The sequence below is a fragment of the Euprymna scolopes genome, chromosome 33, assembly GCF_053919585.1.
Source record: "Euprymna scolopes isolate OS-2025 chromosome 33, ASM5391958v1, whole genome shotgun sequence".
NCBI classification, from domain to species: Eukaryota; Metazoa; Mollusca; class Cephalopoda; order Sepiida; family Sepiolidae; genus Euprymna; species Euprymna scolopes.
Window position 1 is genome coordinate 37,835,343 of NC_136514.1, and position 17,552 is coordinate 37,852,894.

General features: G+C 34.5%; 1 protein-coding gene across 1 annotated transcript in view; it reads right to left on the reverse strand.

The window, feature by feature from the left end:
* LOC145258197 (immunoglobulin-binding protein 1-like) overlaps positions 1-17,552 on the reverse strand; it is a 184,467-nt gene that overhangs the window by 1,396 nt on the left and 165,519 nt on the right. Inside the window, exons 8-11 of the mRNA XM_080116090.1 lie at positions 16,535-16,604; positions 9,600-9,700; positions 8,661-8,797; positions 6,766-6,911 (exon numbers count right to left, since the gene is read on the reverse strand). Coding sequence (XP_079972216.1) covers positions 6,766-6,911; positions 8,661-8,797; positions 9,600-9,700; positions 16,535-16,604 — 454 coding nt within the window. The remainder of the gene's footprint in view (positions 1-6,765; positions 6,912-8,660; positions 8,798-9,599; positions 9,701-16,534; positions 16,605-17,552) is intronic.

Here is a 17,552-nt window from a genome sequence, read left to right on the forward strand (position 1 = left end):
ACTAGCATGCATACCCGATGTTATCCGGGTGTAGAGAGGTGGTATAATAAGGCTATTGAGCAACCAACCCCTAAAAGAACAAAAAAAAATTAGCTGCAGTAGGCAAGCTCGAACCAGTAACGACAAAGAGGAAAAGGAGGTGAAAAAAAGCTAACATGTTGGCTGTTTCATTCACGGCGCACTTGTAACGTTACGGGCCTTTGAAATAACGTCTTTTAAACGTACATGGAGATCGCTAGGCGTGAATGACTTGCAAAAATGTCGATGTAAAAACTGACCCCCTCCTTGCAAAAAAAGGGCCCAGTTGACCAGCACAGAATTAATGTTTTGGTCAATTTTTGGATATTTGTTGTCCAAGAGATTGATCTTTCTAACGATACTGATTTTGTTAGTGTTCGTTGCATGTGTCAAAAGTTTTTGTAGAGACATACAAACACACAGGCACACACACATTTTGCCTTTTATATATTAGACTAGCGGGGTACCCGGCGTTGCCCGGGTGTTTGGAGGTGTGTGTGTGTAAGGGGGGGGGGGTTAAAGAACTTCTTAAAAAATCGGAAAAACCCAAACAAAAAAAAAAAAAAAAAACAGCCAATGAACGTAAAACTTCTTTTAAAAAATCCGAAAAACAAACCCCCTCCCCCCAAAAAAGGACAGTGTTGCTCAGGTGTTTAGAGGTGTGTATGTAGGTGGGGGGGCAAAGAATAAGCGAATTAATAACCCTGTTTAAACTTTTTTAAAAAATCGGAAAAAACAAAAACAAAATAGCAAACAGACGTAAAACTTCTTTAAAACAATCGCATAAACAACCCCCCCCAAAAAAAAACAGCGAAAAAGCAAAAAAAAAAAAAAAAAAAAAAAAAAAAAAAATGGTACAAATAACCTTGTTTCAATATTAAATGTTTAAAAATCGAGAAAAAATGTATATCTGATAACTGGGATTGAACCTGCAATCTTTAGATAACGACGCTGTCACTTAACCCATCGTGCTATAGACGCGTGGATGAAAGTAGGTTGGTTTTTATAACATTTAAAACGAATTCAATGTACAACGTTTTTTGTGCATATTGATGTATGCGTAAAGCCATCTTGTCATGAAGATACCATTTTTTTTTCACCCCTCCCTATAAAAAAGAGAGCTGTTAAGGATGAAGGAATGAATGTTTTGGGCCAATTTTTCAATATTTTTCGGGCGAAGGTTCCAGCTTGAAAATGATACCTATCTGGCGAAAATCCATGGCCTGTGTCGAAAGTTTTTGCGAGACACACACACACATTTTCGCTTTTATATATATAGACTAGCGGGGGGAAGGGGGGTGCTCGGCATTGCCTGGGTGTTTATAGGTGTGTGTTGAGAAAAAAGAAAAAAAAAAGTTGTAGCAGGCACGAAGGTGGAAAAAAAAGTGTAAAAATCTGGCATCTTACTGCTTGGCCACGACATGACAGGAACTAAAACACGTTCTAATTTAATGATTAAAAAATTAAATGGCAGCTGCGTAAATTTAATGAGGTCAAACATCACGCGATAGGGAATGAAATCCCCGCACTTAACTTTGGCTGCGAGGCAGTTGTTTTGGTTTTGTTTCCTGGGGAGAAAACGAGCTCCCCCATAAATAGGGGAGTGTCCAAATGAATAGCAATTGTCTGATATGTGGGAGTTGAAAACTCTCAGCCTTATTCGATTGTTGCCCTTTAACTCAGAAGAGCGACCTAGCTAAGTCACTTCATGTTTCTCATATTTCACCCTATTTTCTGCTGAACGCTCAACCAGTCAAGATGTGACAGAAACCGCTCCGGTGGGGCTATGAGCCACCACCGCAAGTAACGTTACTCATCTTTCAATGAACTCTTATTCTTTCTATCACTCTTTCCTGTATATTTATGCAAATAAATTGCATTTGTTTTGCTGATATATAACGGTATATTTTTGTCTTCATTTTGCTATATAACGGTATATTTTTGATCTTTTTTTTTTTTTTTTTGATCTATCTTCATTTTAATATATAACGGTATATTTTTGTCTTCATTTGTCTTTTCAATTCCTCTACCATTAAATACATCCACCATTACACACATAGGGACGGGGCCGTCTATCACACAGCAGATCGTCCTGTCCCCAACAGAGAGGAGTGGGTTTTTTTCCCACACAGTGATCTTTCTGGACGTCCCCGGGGCATTGCTGTCGTCAGTTTCACTTTTTTTTTATACGAAAACCACAAACAAACAGGTGTGTGATGGCAGAATAGCAGGAAATTTAACGTGTAAAAGTTGCTTGAATAAAAGATACAGATGACCTCCTTTTGTAAATCGGACATATTATAATCTAGGGAGTATATAAAAAGTTCTAAGAATGAGTGACCACTACAAGCGCCCCCCCAAAGCCTTTGCCGGACATACGAATAAAATGCACACACACAAACATTTTTGCTTTTATAGTATAGACTAGCAGGGGTACCCGGCGTTGCCCGGGTGTCAAGAGGTGGTGCAATAAGGATATTGAGCAACCCCCAGAAAAAAAAAAAAAAAAAAAGATTAGACACAGCTCAGGTGGAAAGAGGTAGAACCCCACCTCTCCAAAAACAAACACTAACCAGTTTAAGCTAACTTGAAAATAATTCAGTTTTTGTTTAAAAAGGGGAAAAAAAAATCACATTACGTAAGCCTCAACATAAGAAAATATATTTTTATAAACGTTTATTTCTATACAAAATAATTGAGTGTTTTTTTTTTCTAATTCTCACATTATTCGAGTGAGACATCGCGCTTTCAGATGGCACCAGTATTAACCCTGTCCGATGCGGTTGAGAAAAGTTTTTGGCAGACATACAAACACATTTAGCTTTTTATATTATAGATTTACCCTTAAAGGGGTTTGACTTTATTGGCTTGTATTCAAACTACAGTAAGGGTTTCTGATCTACTCTGTTGCCTGAAACAAAAAAAAAAAATTCTATTTTTTTTTTGTACATGGATTCCGATTCCATTACTTGACCTTTTGTTTTAGTTTATGTTGATTATTTATATATATATATATATATATATATATATATATATATATATAGTTTTTATTGGGTTTTTTTTTTTGGCTTGTATTCGAACTACAGTGAAGGGATGTCTGCATTGTAGCCTGAGAGAGCACAGATTGAGTCTTTTTTTTTTTTTTTCTCCATGCATGGATTCCAACTTCCATCACTTGATCTTTTATTGGTCCCCGCAACAAAGAAGTAATTCACCCCCCCCCATTCGTCCGTTCACTTTTTTTCAATAACTGCACCTTGGATTTTTAAAAATTTTGCACAAACATTAGTCATGGTGAGAGTAAATTTTTACCAGATCAAATTTTCTGGGATAAATCTGGTTGCCCCCTTAGAGGGCATTATAGGAGTAAAATTACACCTAAATTATTCATTTGGTTGCACTTTTCTCAATATTTGGATTTTTTTTTTTTTTAATTTTGCACAAACATTAGTCATGGTGAAAGTAAATCTTTTTCACTTGTGGAGGGAATCTAACATGCTCGACTTGTTTTAGTTTATATTGATGATAACAACAAATTAAAATATTGTTAAATATTCTTTTGTCACGATCAGTTAAGTGGTTTAATCATGACCCTCCACATGATGACCGGGTCATGTCTTCGTAGTTGTTGGATAACATGACTATTTAAACAATGTTGAATATTAATAATATTAATTAATTCAATTCTAAAAACCATCTCGTAGGAGATCCCTTTTCTCTTCCTTGCAACCTCTATCTCACAGAAGAGATGTTGCGAGTTTGTCTCTGATGTATCGTTATTTTCATGGAAAGTGTTCGACTGAGCTTCAATCTATGGTCCCCCCTCGCCAAACTTTCACAAGAAACACTCGTCTAGCTGTAAACACTATCAATAATTCCCCCCACTCTTTATCTGTGCCTAAACCTAAATGTAGATTCCATGAACAAAGCTTCTTTCTTAGAACTGCACGCCTGTGGAATTGTCTTCCGTTTTCCTGCTTTCCGGCTGACTACAATATGGTTGTCTTCAAGTCTAACGTAAATAAGTTCTTGATGAGCCGTTCTATATAAGTTATCAAATTTACCAAATTTTCATTACTAATGATTACTATATTGTCCAATTTCTACTGTACACTCTTTAACCCTTATCCTTGAGTGGCCCCTTGGCCTTGATAATGTGGTGATGCCTATGTAAAAAAAAAAAAAAAACGAAAAAAAAAAACATCAAATCTAGCAGAGTAGATGGTTATATCATAAATTCCTAAGACTTTTCAATTGTTATTTTCTTATCTTGTCAGCTCTGGATGACAGAATCCTCAAGCGCATATCCACGAGACATTGACTGTTTCAAAGTGTCACTCTTTTGTTATATGTGATTGTTTTCCATTAATTTTAGGGGTTTTTTTTTCCCTCCCATCTCCATTCAGCATTTTAAATATGCTTACGTTATTTGCTTGGGCATTCTGCAACTTAATGTTCACATTATGTTTTAAATGTCAATTGAAAATATTCTATACGAAGCATCCAAATCTCCTATCAAGTAACTGATCCATGATCATTCCACTGACTGGAGAGAGTCTGGTTTCATTGTTCTTGAACATTGGCGTTTGTGAAGATGTCAGAAATTGTTTTTTTTTTCTCCAGGTTGTCGATGTGAGATTATATTTAATTTAGCAAAGAAAAAAAATGCAAATAGATATTCTATTATTTGGAACTAGCGGGGGTACCCGGCGTTGCCCGAGTGTTTGTTTCCGGGACGGGGGGGGGGGAGAGTTTTAAAAAATGTTATGGTAGGTAAGTAGGAAGGATCAAACCCGGGGTCATGAGTAAAAGTAGGAAAATAAAGTGTGAAAAAAACAAACAAAAAAAAACATCTGCAACGTTAACAGTTCGGCCACCAAGAAAAGTCCATTCCAGTTGTTTAGGAAAAAAAAAACAAAAAAAAAAAAAACGACTACGGTAGGTCGGCGCGAACGTGAAAATATAATGTGAATTGTCTAGCACGCTAACCACTACGCCACAGAGCACTGCGGCTTAGTTTAGTTATTTTAAATAACTTTACATGAAAGAACTACGAAGCCAAACCGGTGTTCTCTTCTCAACTGTTCCTTGTGAACGATCCCCAAACGGTGTTAAGTGGTGGCAGGGGGAGGAGGAATTTTTGAGAGAGAAAATATTTTACCACTTCCATTGATCTTAACCGATTTTGGCCATGACTTCTCAGCAGAAAAAGTATAGAAATCTAAGATTATCGAGGAATTTGAGAAATAATAAGCCTATAACACAACTCAGATATTGTTCTGCCGTTTGTGCATATTATATTTGCATGAAATATCTTGATTTTTAATCCTATGAATGTCAAAATCAGACGGGAAAAAATGAGTTCATTTTATTTATATAGAGATAACATCACAAAAAAGGCTTGGGAGTATAACTGTTTTCAGGGATAGTAAGCGAATGTGTTGGGGTTGAAGTGAAATGGTTAAATGCATTTTTTTTTTAAAGAGATAACATCTCACTGAATGGTATATTTTTCATTCTTCCCCTTCCATCACCATTCAGCATTTTAAATATGCTTACATTATTTGCTTGGGCACTCTGCAACTAAATATTCACATCATGTTTTAAATGTCAGTTGAAAGTATTCTGTACAAAGCATCCAAATCTCCTGTCAAGCAACTGATCCATGATCGTTCCACTGACTGAAGAGAGGTTGTTCTTGAACAAATACTGAGACAAACTGGAATATGATCAGGAAGAAGACTAAAGCCGAATCCCTAAAAACATCTTGTGAACATCACCATTTGGCTTGTCTTCAAATTTCAAGTTCGCAGCATAATGGAACATAATCAACGGCCATATCATTAGTTGTTGGGAATTTAGTTGATGATGAAAACCCGAGATATGCTATTGCTCTGCATACAAGCTCTAGAGTGCGCAGCACCTGCAGGTGCTGTTATGATCAGATGATCACTGTATACATCCTTTCATAATATTAATTTATTTCAAAATGTCACTCCTGTCATTTCTATTAATCAGTCTTTTGTATCTTTTATACTTCCCCTCTCATTACCATTCAGCATTTTAAATATGTTTTTTTTTACATGGTAGTTGCCACTTATCAAGGCCCAGAAGCCACTCTGGGATAAGGGTTATTGCGTGTACAGTAATCAATTGGATAGTATCGTAGTAATCGTTAGGATTGGAGATTTGATAGTGTCTAACTTGAGGGGGGGGGCGGTTCATCAGGAATTTTTTTATGTCGGACTTGAAGACGTCCAAGTTGTAGTCAGGTGGGAAACAGGAAAATGGAAGAGAATTCCACAGGCGTGCACTTCTAAGAAAGAAGCTGTTTGTGTTATTTGCTTGGTTGGATAGCTATGCAAACAATGTTGGCTATTCATAATATTAATTTATTCAACTCTAAAACCCATCATATATCCAGCAGAGTTGGAGGGTTGCATCATAAATTCCTAGGACCTTTCAATTACAATTTTCCTCATCTACATGTCTAGACGTGTGTCTACAGGTCACTGACATTATTCATAGGGTGCTATTTCAAGATCACTGATCTTCCTTGGTCAATCAGAGCCTTTTGTATTTCTCAGCCATTTAACCCTGACCATGATGAATAAAACAATAACAATTAGAATAAACTAACGTCATTTACTGGATGGTAAAGTGAAAACAAAAATGGATGAATAAATAAAAAAAACAAAAGAAAAAAAACAAAAGAAGAAAAACAAGAAAAAAAACAATGATACTCACCATCTTTCCAATCATCCCAATTTCGCATTTTTGCTAATTTCTCTGGATCATCTTGAGCAATTTTCTCTTCTTCAATTGCTTCTTCTTCTGCTTTATCTTTTGTGGTTTGATCCGGATCCCGAGCCCAATCCTGAAGGCTAGCTCCCCTAATGAACAGACAAAGCAAGATATATAATTATCAATTGGAGATTTATATATGCACATACATCTTTAGATAAATCTACAAGCACATTTTATTTTATATATATATATATATATATATATATATATATATATAATAATTGCAACGTTTTGTCAGACAAGTTCCACTCTCTCAGACACTTAAAGTCCATGAGCCCAAAAATGACTTCCATCGCCACAGGACCATTTTAATAGACAACTGCCTAAGGGAGTATCTATACACAGATGATGTTACAAAGTCTTAGCTTTGTACGACAGCTAAGTCTCTCTCTCGATCCAAAATGTTGAGATCCAGCAACAAGCAAGAGCAAGATAGCCACCAGCAAGTTAAACTGCAGACCAGCTTAACGCAGGTATTGATCTCCCGCTTTATGGTTTTTTAAATCAGAGATTTGCTTCTCCTAGAAAGGTTGCCTTCACCACGGCTTATGGGAGCCCTCTCCACTCCAACACACACACACACACACAGTGCTAGTTGGCCGTTGACTCCGAAAAAGGGTTCATTCGCCCTTTGGAAGGTATTGTTTTTAATCCTTCAGGGAGACTCGCCACCCTCCTCACCAAACAAGTCTGGTGGGGGAACCAGTTTAGTCGCCAGTGAACCGACTATGAGGCAGGTAGTACTGGGTTACAGGGTACTAGTAACATATGACATGACCTGACATTATGTATCTATAATATAAAGCTGAATGTCTGTGTGTGTGTGTCTGGTCACGAATAGGCTCCGATATGGTTGACTATTTTAAAAAACTGATTACATATAATGACAGAAGATGTATCGAGACACAGGAATGGGTATGTTTGATCCGGCAGAAAGGTGGTTCATTAAAATTGTGGGGTCTGCGTTCGCGCATGCTCCACAAAGTATGGAAATAATAAAATTTAAAAATTAAAAAAAAAAAAAACGTTTACAAATGTTTTTGATATAGATGTATATAAGAATACTTTGATAAGCATGTTTTAACTTAAATAGGGATGGTATAATAAAATTGTGCGGTCTGCATTCGCGCCTGGCCTCCATAGAGTGGAAATAGGCACAAACTTTAATAAAGACTTTTCATATCTGTCTGCATAAGTATACTTTGATAATTATGTTTCAGTTTTAAGAAATATGGCATAATAAAATTATGGGGTGTTCGTTCGCGCATGACCTCCATAGAATGGAAATATGTCACAAAGTTTAACAAGGTTTTTTAATATAGATCCACAGAATATTGTGATAAGTGTTTCAGTGTGAACAAGTATAGTATAATAAATTATGGGGTTTATCTATTTTATTTTTACTTTCATCATATTTTGCTTGGGTTTTGATATCCCCAAATTCAACCCAAATATACAACCCTTCCGTTTCATAAACTATCATACTTTCATAAATAAGAGTCCATTTTCTGTAGACTGTTTTTGAACACAGTCAACGACGGGTACTTTTGCTAGTATATATATATATATATATATATATATATACACATACACACACATACATACATACTAGTGATGGGACGATTCTAATGTTCTAATGTACATTACAATGTATTGTGGATTGCAAGGAGGCATGTGAAACTTCCTTCTAGTAAACCGTGGTGGGTCCACAAAAAAAATTTGATTTCACCAATTATGATAACAATGAAAATATTGGAAGTGTGGAACATTCGTTGATATTCATTCAATCCTGGGCAACGTTAAACAGAAAAAGAAAAACTTTTAAAAAAACTCACGTTGGAATTTGGAATGTTCCATCTTTAACCTTCTGTTCATAGAATTCTTCTACCGTCATTGTTGGTAAACTTGGGTAACCGGCACCAATCACTTGTTTCTGCAATTGATCTTTTGTTATTATGAAAGGACGGAACGGCTGGAAAAAGATTTAAAAGAAGAAAATGGAAATAGAAAAAAATAGAAAAAATTGAAAAAAAATGAAACAAAAGAATTAAAACGACTACAAAATTAAAACGGCTACAAAAGTTAAACGGCTACAAAAGTTAAACGGCTACAAAAGTAAAACAACAAGAAAATTAAAACGACAAGAAAAGTAAAACGATGACAAGAAAAGTAAAACGATGACAAGAAAAGTAAAACGATGACAAGAAAAGTAAAACGATGACAAGAAAAGTAAAACGATGACAAGAAAAGTAAAACGATGACAAGAAAAGTAAAACGATGACAAGAAAAGTAAAACGACAAGAAAAGTAAAACGACAAGAAAAGTAAAACGACAAGAAAAGTAAAACGACAAGAAAAGTAAAACGACAAGTAAAACGACAAGAAAATTAAAACGACTACAAAATTAAAACGACTACAAAATTAAAACGACTACAAAATTAAAACGACTACAAAATTAAAACGACAACAAAATTAAAACAACAAAATTAAAACGACAACAAAATTAAAACGACTACAAAATTTCAACCAAACGATAGTGATAACTTCAACAGCCAAATTATCTCATTTGGGTCTTAGTTGATAGATACACCGAAACTGCAGATGTCAGCATTTATAGGGTTCTAAACCGAAGATGATGCTGCATTAATAATGAAACACCCAGTCTACCCTATTACTTCATTACTCTTGAAAGTTCACATTTTCAAACAACTATTAACGCAGACGATAAACAATGCTTTTTATAAAGTGCACGACGTAACAAAGAGATTTACTCACCTTTTTTTTAGCAGCAGCAGCTTCTTCAGATTTCTTTTCTTCAGCAACGTCGATTCCTTTGGCCTTCATGGCAGCCATTTGTTTCAGAATTTGAAGTTCCACTGAAAGCAGAAATCATTTTGACATTATCACTTTGCCACTTTCATATCTTAGCTTGAATAACCACTCTGCAACGAAGTTTGCCAAGTCGAGGAAAACATCCATCTAAATTCTAAAAAAGAGTAGCAACCTAAGAGCAAGTCAGTGTCCCTAAGGATTCTGGCATAAACAGAGCTGAGAGGGAGAAGAGAACTAAATACCTACGTCTTATGTATGATATTAAGAGAAACTGGAATCTTAGGAAGACATCCATTATTCTAGTAATCATAGAAGCTATAGGGCTCATGAAAATGAAGTTAAAAACTACCTAGTAAATATACCTGGTGAACCATGTGCAAGAGAGATCCAAACATTTGTGTTAGAATCCTAAAAAGATCTCTAGATTGGAATTTATGAAATAACAGGTCAATGTCTTGCATTCGGTAATTTCAAAATGAAGCGCTATTACTTAAATCAACACGATATTACCAATGGGCTGATTTGAAATCTTTCAAAGATTCCCTATGGAATAAAACTTTTTCTCTTCCTGCTGAAGAGTCCGCAAATGACAAAACAAAATGGATCAAAGCAATTGTTCTCCATATGAAAGTTCTATAGTAAGCTCCCCTCTCTTCAATGGTTCACTTTGACCTGTGTTGCTGAGATAGCATATAAGCTGCAAGCTTCACATCGATTCAACCATCAGTTACAAGTAAACAAATCTTTTCTTTTTTGGAAATCACTCCAGATAAGGCATGAAGCCACTTGATGTAAGGAGCTAATTGAAATGAAAAAAATATACTACTTGAAGGTCACAAACTTGCCGATGATAAGTGTTAGTGTTGGACATGGAGATGTGGCGATGCACATTCGAAAGCAGAGTTGTGCACACACATACATTCCAAATGGATTTTGATCTACATTCTTGTGTCCCATAAAAGTGACCAGAATTGTAATTATCACAAAAACAAAGAACTGTTTACATTCCAAAGTAAGACGTTATGAATTGCACAATGTAAAATAGAAAAGGAGAATGTGGTATTTTGATGTTTACAATTCCAGGAATATTGACTAATATCTATATAAGAGAAAAATAAATAAAAAGCCGAGGAGAGCAGACTGACAACGGTGGGTGCGGTTGACATCTAACCGCTCTTTGTCAACGGGCAAAAAAAGCTTAATTGTAAATAAAACTTGTGTTGATAAATTTGTCTCCGTGTTGATTTTGGGAATATCGACAAAAGAATTGTTGGTTGTATATATGATTTAAGAAGCATTTGAGAAGTGCAAGGTAGAAAACTATATATACGTTCAACAACGCAGCATTCTGTTAACATAACAAACAGTATCGACAGGGAATATAAACCAAAAGCTGTTCAAATTTCAAATCATGGTCAAATAAATTGTTGCGGGATGAAGATATTTTAACAAATATATATTTTTTAATTATCTCAAGTAATGGTGAAAATAGTGCAGATGGGTCCAAAACCCTTGTAAAAGGGTAATAGCTACAGCTTAAAGTAGTTATACTAAGATAATTTAAAAAGTGCAAAGTTGCAGAAATATGGATTTATGAAAAATGTAAAGAATGTTTTGGGTTTTTTTTTTATAGAGGCGACAAACTTTAAATTAAAATAAATCACAGAAAAATATATTTATTATACAAATATGTTGTTTTTTCCAAAGATTCATTTTTAGCATTTATAATTTAGATTTGTCCGGCGTTGCCCAGGTGTTTGAAAGTGTGTGTTGAGCAAAAAAAAAAAAAGAAAAAAAAAAAAGTGGTAGTAGGCAGGTAGGCTTGAACCCATACATCAAAGGAGGAAAATAATGTGAAAAAAAAAAGTGACATCTTTGCTGTTACGTCCATCGCCAAACTGGAAGTGACAAAGGTTTAAATTAAGGTCAGACAATCAAAAAGAGGGGATTGAAAAAAAAAAAAAAAAAAAAAAAACGGTGAAAAAAATGACTCCTCCCTGTAGAAAAATGCCCAGTTGAGGGTGAAGGAATTAATGTTTTTGGCCAATTTTTTGATATTTGACATCTGAAGGGTCGAGCTTCAAAACAATACCAAACTTGTGAAAATCTGTCGCCGCTGTCAAAAGTTTTAGGCAGACATATAAACACACATTTAAACAGACAAGTGAGATTTATATTATAGATATAATTTCAGACATATAGTTTGCGTGTATATGACGTAATTTAGAGTCCAAATTTTCACAAACTCTATGCATTAAATTAAGCTGTATTTCAACAATGCATTAAATTAATAATGTATTTCAACAATGCATTAAATTAATAATGTATTTCAACAATGCATTAAATTAATAATGTATTTCAACAATGCATTAAATTAAGCTGTATTTCAACAATGCATTAAATTAAGCTGTATTTCAACAATGCATTAAATTAAGCTGTATTTCAACAATGCATTAAATTAAGCTGTATTTCAACAATGCATTAAATTAAGCTGTATTTCAACAATGCATTAAATTAATAATGTATTTCAACAATGCATTAAATTAAGCTGTATTTCAACAATGCATTAAATTAAGCTGTATTTCAACAATGCATTAAATTAAGCTGTATTTCAACAATGCATTAGATTAGAATGTATTTCAACAATGCATTAAATTAGAATGTATTTCAACAATGCATTAAATTAATAATGTATTTCAACAATGCATTAAATTAATAATGTATTTCAACAATGCATTAAATTAATAATGTATTTCAACAATGCATTAAATTAATAATGTATTTCAACAATGCATTAAATTAATAATGTATTTCAACAATGCATTAAATTAATAATGTATTTCAACAATGCATTAAATTAAGCTGTATTTCAACAATGCATTAAATTAAGCTGTATTTCAACAATGCATTAAATTAAGCTGTATTTCAACAATGCATTAAATTAAGCTGTATTTCAACAATGCATTAAATTAAGCTGTATTTCAACAATGCATTAAATTAAGCTGTATTTCAACAATGCATTAAATTAAGCTGTATTTCAACAATGCACTAAATTAAGCTGTATTTCAACAATGCATTAAATTAGAATGTATTTCAACAATGCATTAAATTAGAATGTATTTCAACAATGCATTAAATTAATAATGTATTTCAACAATGCATTAAATTAATAATGTATTTCAACAATGCATTAAATTAATAATGTATTTCAACAATGCATTAAATTAATAATGTATTTCAACAATGCATTAAATTAATAATGTATTTCAACAATGCATTAAATTAAGCTGTATTTCAACAATGCATTAAATTAATAATGTATTTCAACAATGCATTAAATTAATAATGTATTTCAACAATGCATTAAATTAATAATGTATTTCAACAATGCATTAAATTAATAATGTATTTCAACAATGCATTAAATTAATAATGTATTTCAACAATGCATTAAATTAATAATGTATTTCAACAATGCATTAAATTAATAATGTATTTCAACAATGCATTAAATTAATAATGTATTTCAACAATGCATTAAATTAATAATGTATTTCAACAATGCATTAAATTAATAATGTATTTCAACAATGCATTAAATTAATAATGTATTTCAACAATGCATTAAATTAATAATGTATTTCAACAATGCATTAAATTAATAATGTATTTCAACAATGCATTAAATTAATAATGTATTTCAACAATGCTGCGTAGAGTTGTACCATGGCCATTACACTTTACTTTAGTGATTCATAAAAGTAAAACAAACAAATAAATAAATTTTGTTTCGGCATTTTTTTCTTTTGTTTTATCAAAAGCATTTATTTACCGTTACTTTCAGCAGCACTTAAAAAAGTCTCTCACTGCCACATGTTAATCTTACCCAGTCAGCGTTTCTCCTTCCTCCAACCACATGTCGGTCACAGTTGAACCATTCTCGTCTTCGCTCTTCTATGTCCATTTTCTTCAACGCACACTTCGCTTCTCTCGAGCGTATACTGTCCTTTTTCTCTTTTTTCTTGTGCACACTTCCTAATTTGCATATGCATGTTTTTGGCTGCTGCTGCTGCCAAGTCTTCGGAAGTCGCCATCCTTCACTGCTGCTGATATTTTCCCACGCTCTCATATGCACTATGTTACAGAATTTTGTCTTGCAAATGGTCTATTGTGTCTTGTTTATCAACATAGATATGGGACTTTACATATTCCTAAAGAAAATAATTTAATCGGGTTACTCCTGGACAGGGTTCAAAAGAGAGTTGCCAACCTGATAGGTCATGAACTGTCATCTAAGCTTCAGTTTCTGTCCCATTGATGAAATGTTGCACCCCTCTGCCTGTTCTACAAGTATTTTAATAGTAAATGCTCTGATGAAGTACTCCCTCGACATAAATACCCCTGACAAACAGCTAAATCCCGCCCCTACACAATAGGATCCCTAGATGTAAGAAAGCCTTCTTTCTTCCCCAGAACTACTAGACTTTTGAACTCCCTTCCGGGATTCTTATTTCCCAACTGTACTGGCATGCAAAAGTCCAAATGTAATGTGAACAGACATCTTTCTGCTCAACTCCCTTCATAATGTCCCTGCAACTGTAACTTTTATGTCCCCGATAGTAGCCCCCTACTTCAAAGTGGCACTGCGCCTTGTTTGAGGTGAAAATTTTGAAAAAAAAAAAAAAAAAATTTTTTTGTGAAATTATTCATCCATCAAACGTTTCTCACGGTAAATTGATTGTATTGTGTGCTGTGTGGCTCCATCCTGCTAAAACCATGTGATGAATTGCCAAAATAAGCTGAGCTCTAAAAGCAAAACACATTGTATAATAGTGTGATGCATAAAAGGCAATCAACAATTTCCCGATAATCAGTATGATGTCACTTGTACTCTGAACATGTATACCGTACACTGGATAAGGTAGCTAAATCTAGGATAGTAGTGCCTGATATATTCAAAGCCTTTTACAAGAATAAAAGTCATAAAAATTCTGCAAAAACTTTCTTTTTACTAAAAATTATTAAAAAAAAATTAAAAAATTAGAAAAAAAATCGTTTTATTAACTCAGTGTTTATTGAAAGTTAGATCATTTTTTACGAAGGTTTCGAAACATCCAAATAGGGGAAAGCAACTAGTTTATGCGAGATGAATCTGGTGAGACCATCTAAATTTATATGAAATTCATATTGAAATTTCTGGATGATTTGACAATTTGGTTTGTCCCGTTTTCATTTCTCCGGAATATTTTTTCCTTTATTCTCATCTATAATATACATCTCACCTGTCTGTGTAAATGTATGTATGTATGTTTGTATGTCTGCCTAAAACTTTCGATAGAGGCGACGGTAATCACGAGATCAGTATCGTTTTAAAGCTCGACCCTTCGGACGACAAATATCGAAAAATTGGCTAAAAACAATTATTGCTTCACCAATTACTCAACAAGGAGGGGAAGGGGTTTGCTTTTTTTTCACCAATATTTTTGAAAGTCATCCCCTCTTTTCGATTAACTAGCCTTAATTTAAACCTTTGCTGCTTCTGGTTTGGTGATGGACGCAATGGCAAAGACGTCATATTTTTTTTTTCACGTTCTTTTCCTCATTTGCGGTATGTTGAGCCTGCCTGCCTACTACCATTTTTTTTTTTGCTCAACACACATCTCCAAACACCTGGGCAATGCCGGGCACCTAGGCTAGTCATATATATATATATAAAAGCACTGTGTGTGTGTATGTGGGGGGGGGGCTAGTTTGTTCCCTATGGACTCCAAAATGGCTACACCGATTTTTTTTTGAAATTTCACATAAATGTACTTTGTGTTTGGCAGTGCTCTAAGATAGGTTTTGTATCAGAATGCCCCAATAAGTATGGAAAATCGACAATTAAAGAAACCTGATAAAAGGAGGAACAGTCGAATTTTGACTAAAGTAATACTCTGATACAGCCTAACATCACAAATGCATTCTAGAAAATTCTATTACCACACAAGCAGAAGGACCCAGTGTATAAAAATCAACAGTAGATTCTTTGATGTGACCTATGTTTCTGTTCAGAGTACAATTAAACATATCTGACTTTTGTATTTTAAACTTTAAACCAACAGTAAGTTCTCTACAGTGCAATGTAGACTACTATGTATTATGCACTAAGTCACTGTGAGGAGACACGTGAAGCTTCCTCCTGGTACACTGTAGAGTTGAAGGTCCCCAACTAGAACAAGCAATCAATCAATTTGATTGAAAAATGGATGATTTTATAGATTTTAATGACAATGAAATTATTGGAAGTGTGGACTATTCGTTGATCCTCATGAAATTCCGGGCAACGTCTGATCTCCCTGCTAGAATATACAGGGTTTGGTTATTTTGTTTTACGGAAAATCAACACTTTTCGGGTTATTTAATGCCAGGTCCAGTTATTTTGAAAATAGCGTTCTTGTTGCATCCAGTTATTTTGTAGAAGGTTTTCATTCTTCAAGCTTTTTGTATCTTCAATCACTAGTTTGTCGTGTTTTGTTTGATTGTTTTATAGTGGATTTTATCGTTTTTGTTCTCTGCCCTGCAGAATATGAATATATTTTGCAACGGGAGAGGAGAACGGGTAGTATCAATGTTTGGTACACTTTGAGTTAGGAAACCAGTCAGGAAGTGGGGGGAGATAGAAAGGGGAAATGGGAAGGAGGAAAAGGAGGAAAAGGTAGGGTGTTGGTTCTGTTTTTGGCTTTGCAGAACGTAATTTTGCAAAAGGAAGTAAAAAAACAAGAAGCATCAATGTTAGGTGCATTTCGACATTTCATCTCAGGAAGTCAAAACTGCGTAGATTGTAAAAGGTAAAAAAAAAAAAAATTTTGTTTTAAATAATATAAAAGAATATTTACTTTTGATGTTTTCGTAATCATCCAACGATGAACTAATCCAGTTTTTGAGTAGAAGCAGGTAATACTTTCGCTACAAAATAAAAAGAAAGAAAAAATATTAATAAATAAAAATAATAAACAGAAACATAGTCTTAAATAAGTTTTGGTTTCTCTTTTTCATAGCATATCAACTAGTGATCGGACGCTTACAATATTTGTCCAGCTTCTGATAGAATTACTGATTCTGTTTGAAATTCAAACAACAAAAGTATCTAAAAAAAAAACAAAAAAACAAATAAACAAAAAAGAAACGCAGCCACAACATAAAAAGTAATCACTTACACAATTATAGACCCACCTATAGAAAGAATTTATTACATGGCATTGATTTTAAGTCATTTATACAGGGTGAGACGATAAAATTGTCACCCTAAAGAAAACAACACTACAGCTTTATATTAAAACTTTTATTGAAAATATCAATTCAAGAGTAACTTGATTATGTAGTAGAGCTGACATCTATTTAATGTAGCCGCCGCCTTCAGCCTCAATCACTGCCTTAACATAGATCCGGAACTGGGAGCATGCCTTTTCCACAAGCGCTGGTGGCAGCGATCAGGCTAGCTTTGGCGTTGTGGGAGATCATGTTGGTGTCATGTTCTCGATGTATGACCAAATGAAGTAGTCCAGCGGGTTCAGGTTGGGGGAGGAGGGAGCAATGAGAGAAGGCTACAAAATCATTGTACTCCTTCTGAAGCCAAGCCTGGGTCTCTTTGGACTTGTGGGACGGTGCAGAGTCTTGCTGCCACACCCAGGGTCTGCCAACGGCCACCTGATTGCACCAGGAGATCACCACACTCTTCACCACAGCCAGGTACACTTTGGTGTTGACTTTCAAGGCGACTTTGAAGATGTGAGGTGGTATGATGTGGCCCTCACTTGAAACCACACTAAAGACCATAACCATGGCCGGAAATTTTGTTTTCATCATGCTGGGCATGTCCCTGTTATTCGTGGCAATCCAGGTGCTGGCAATGGT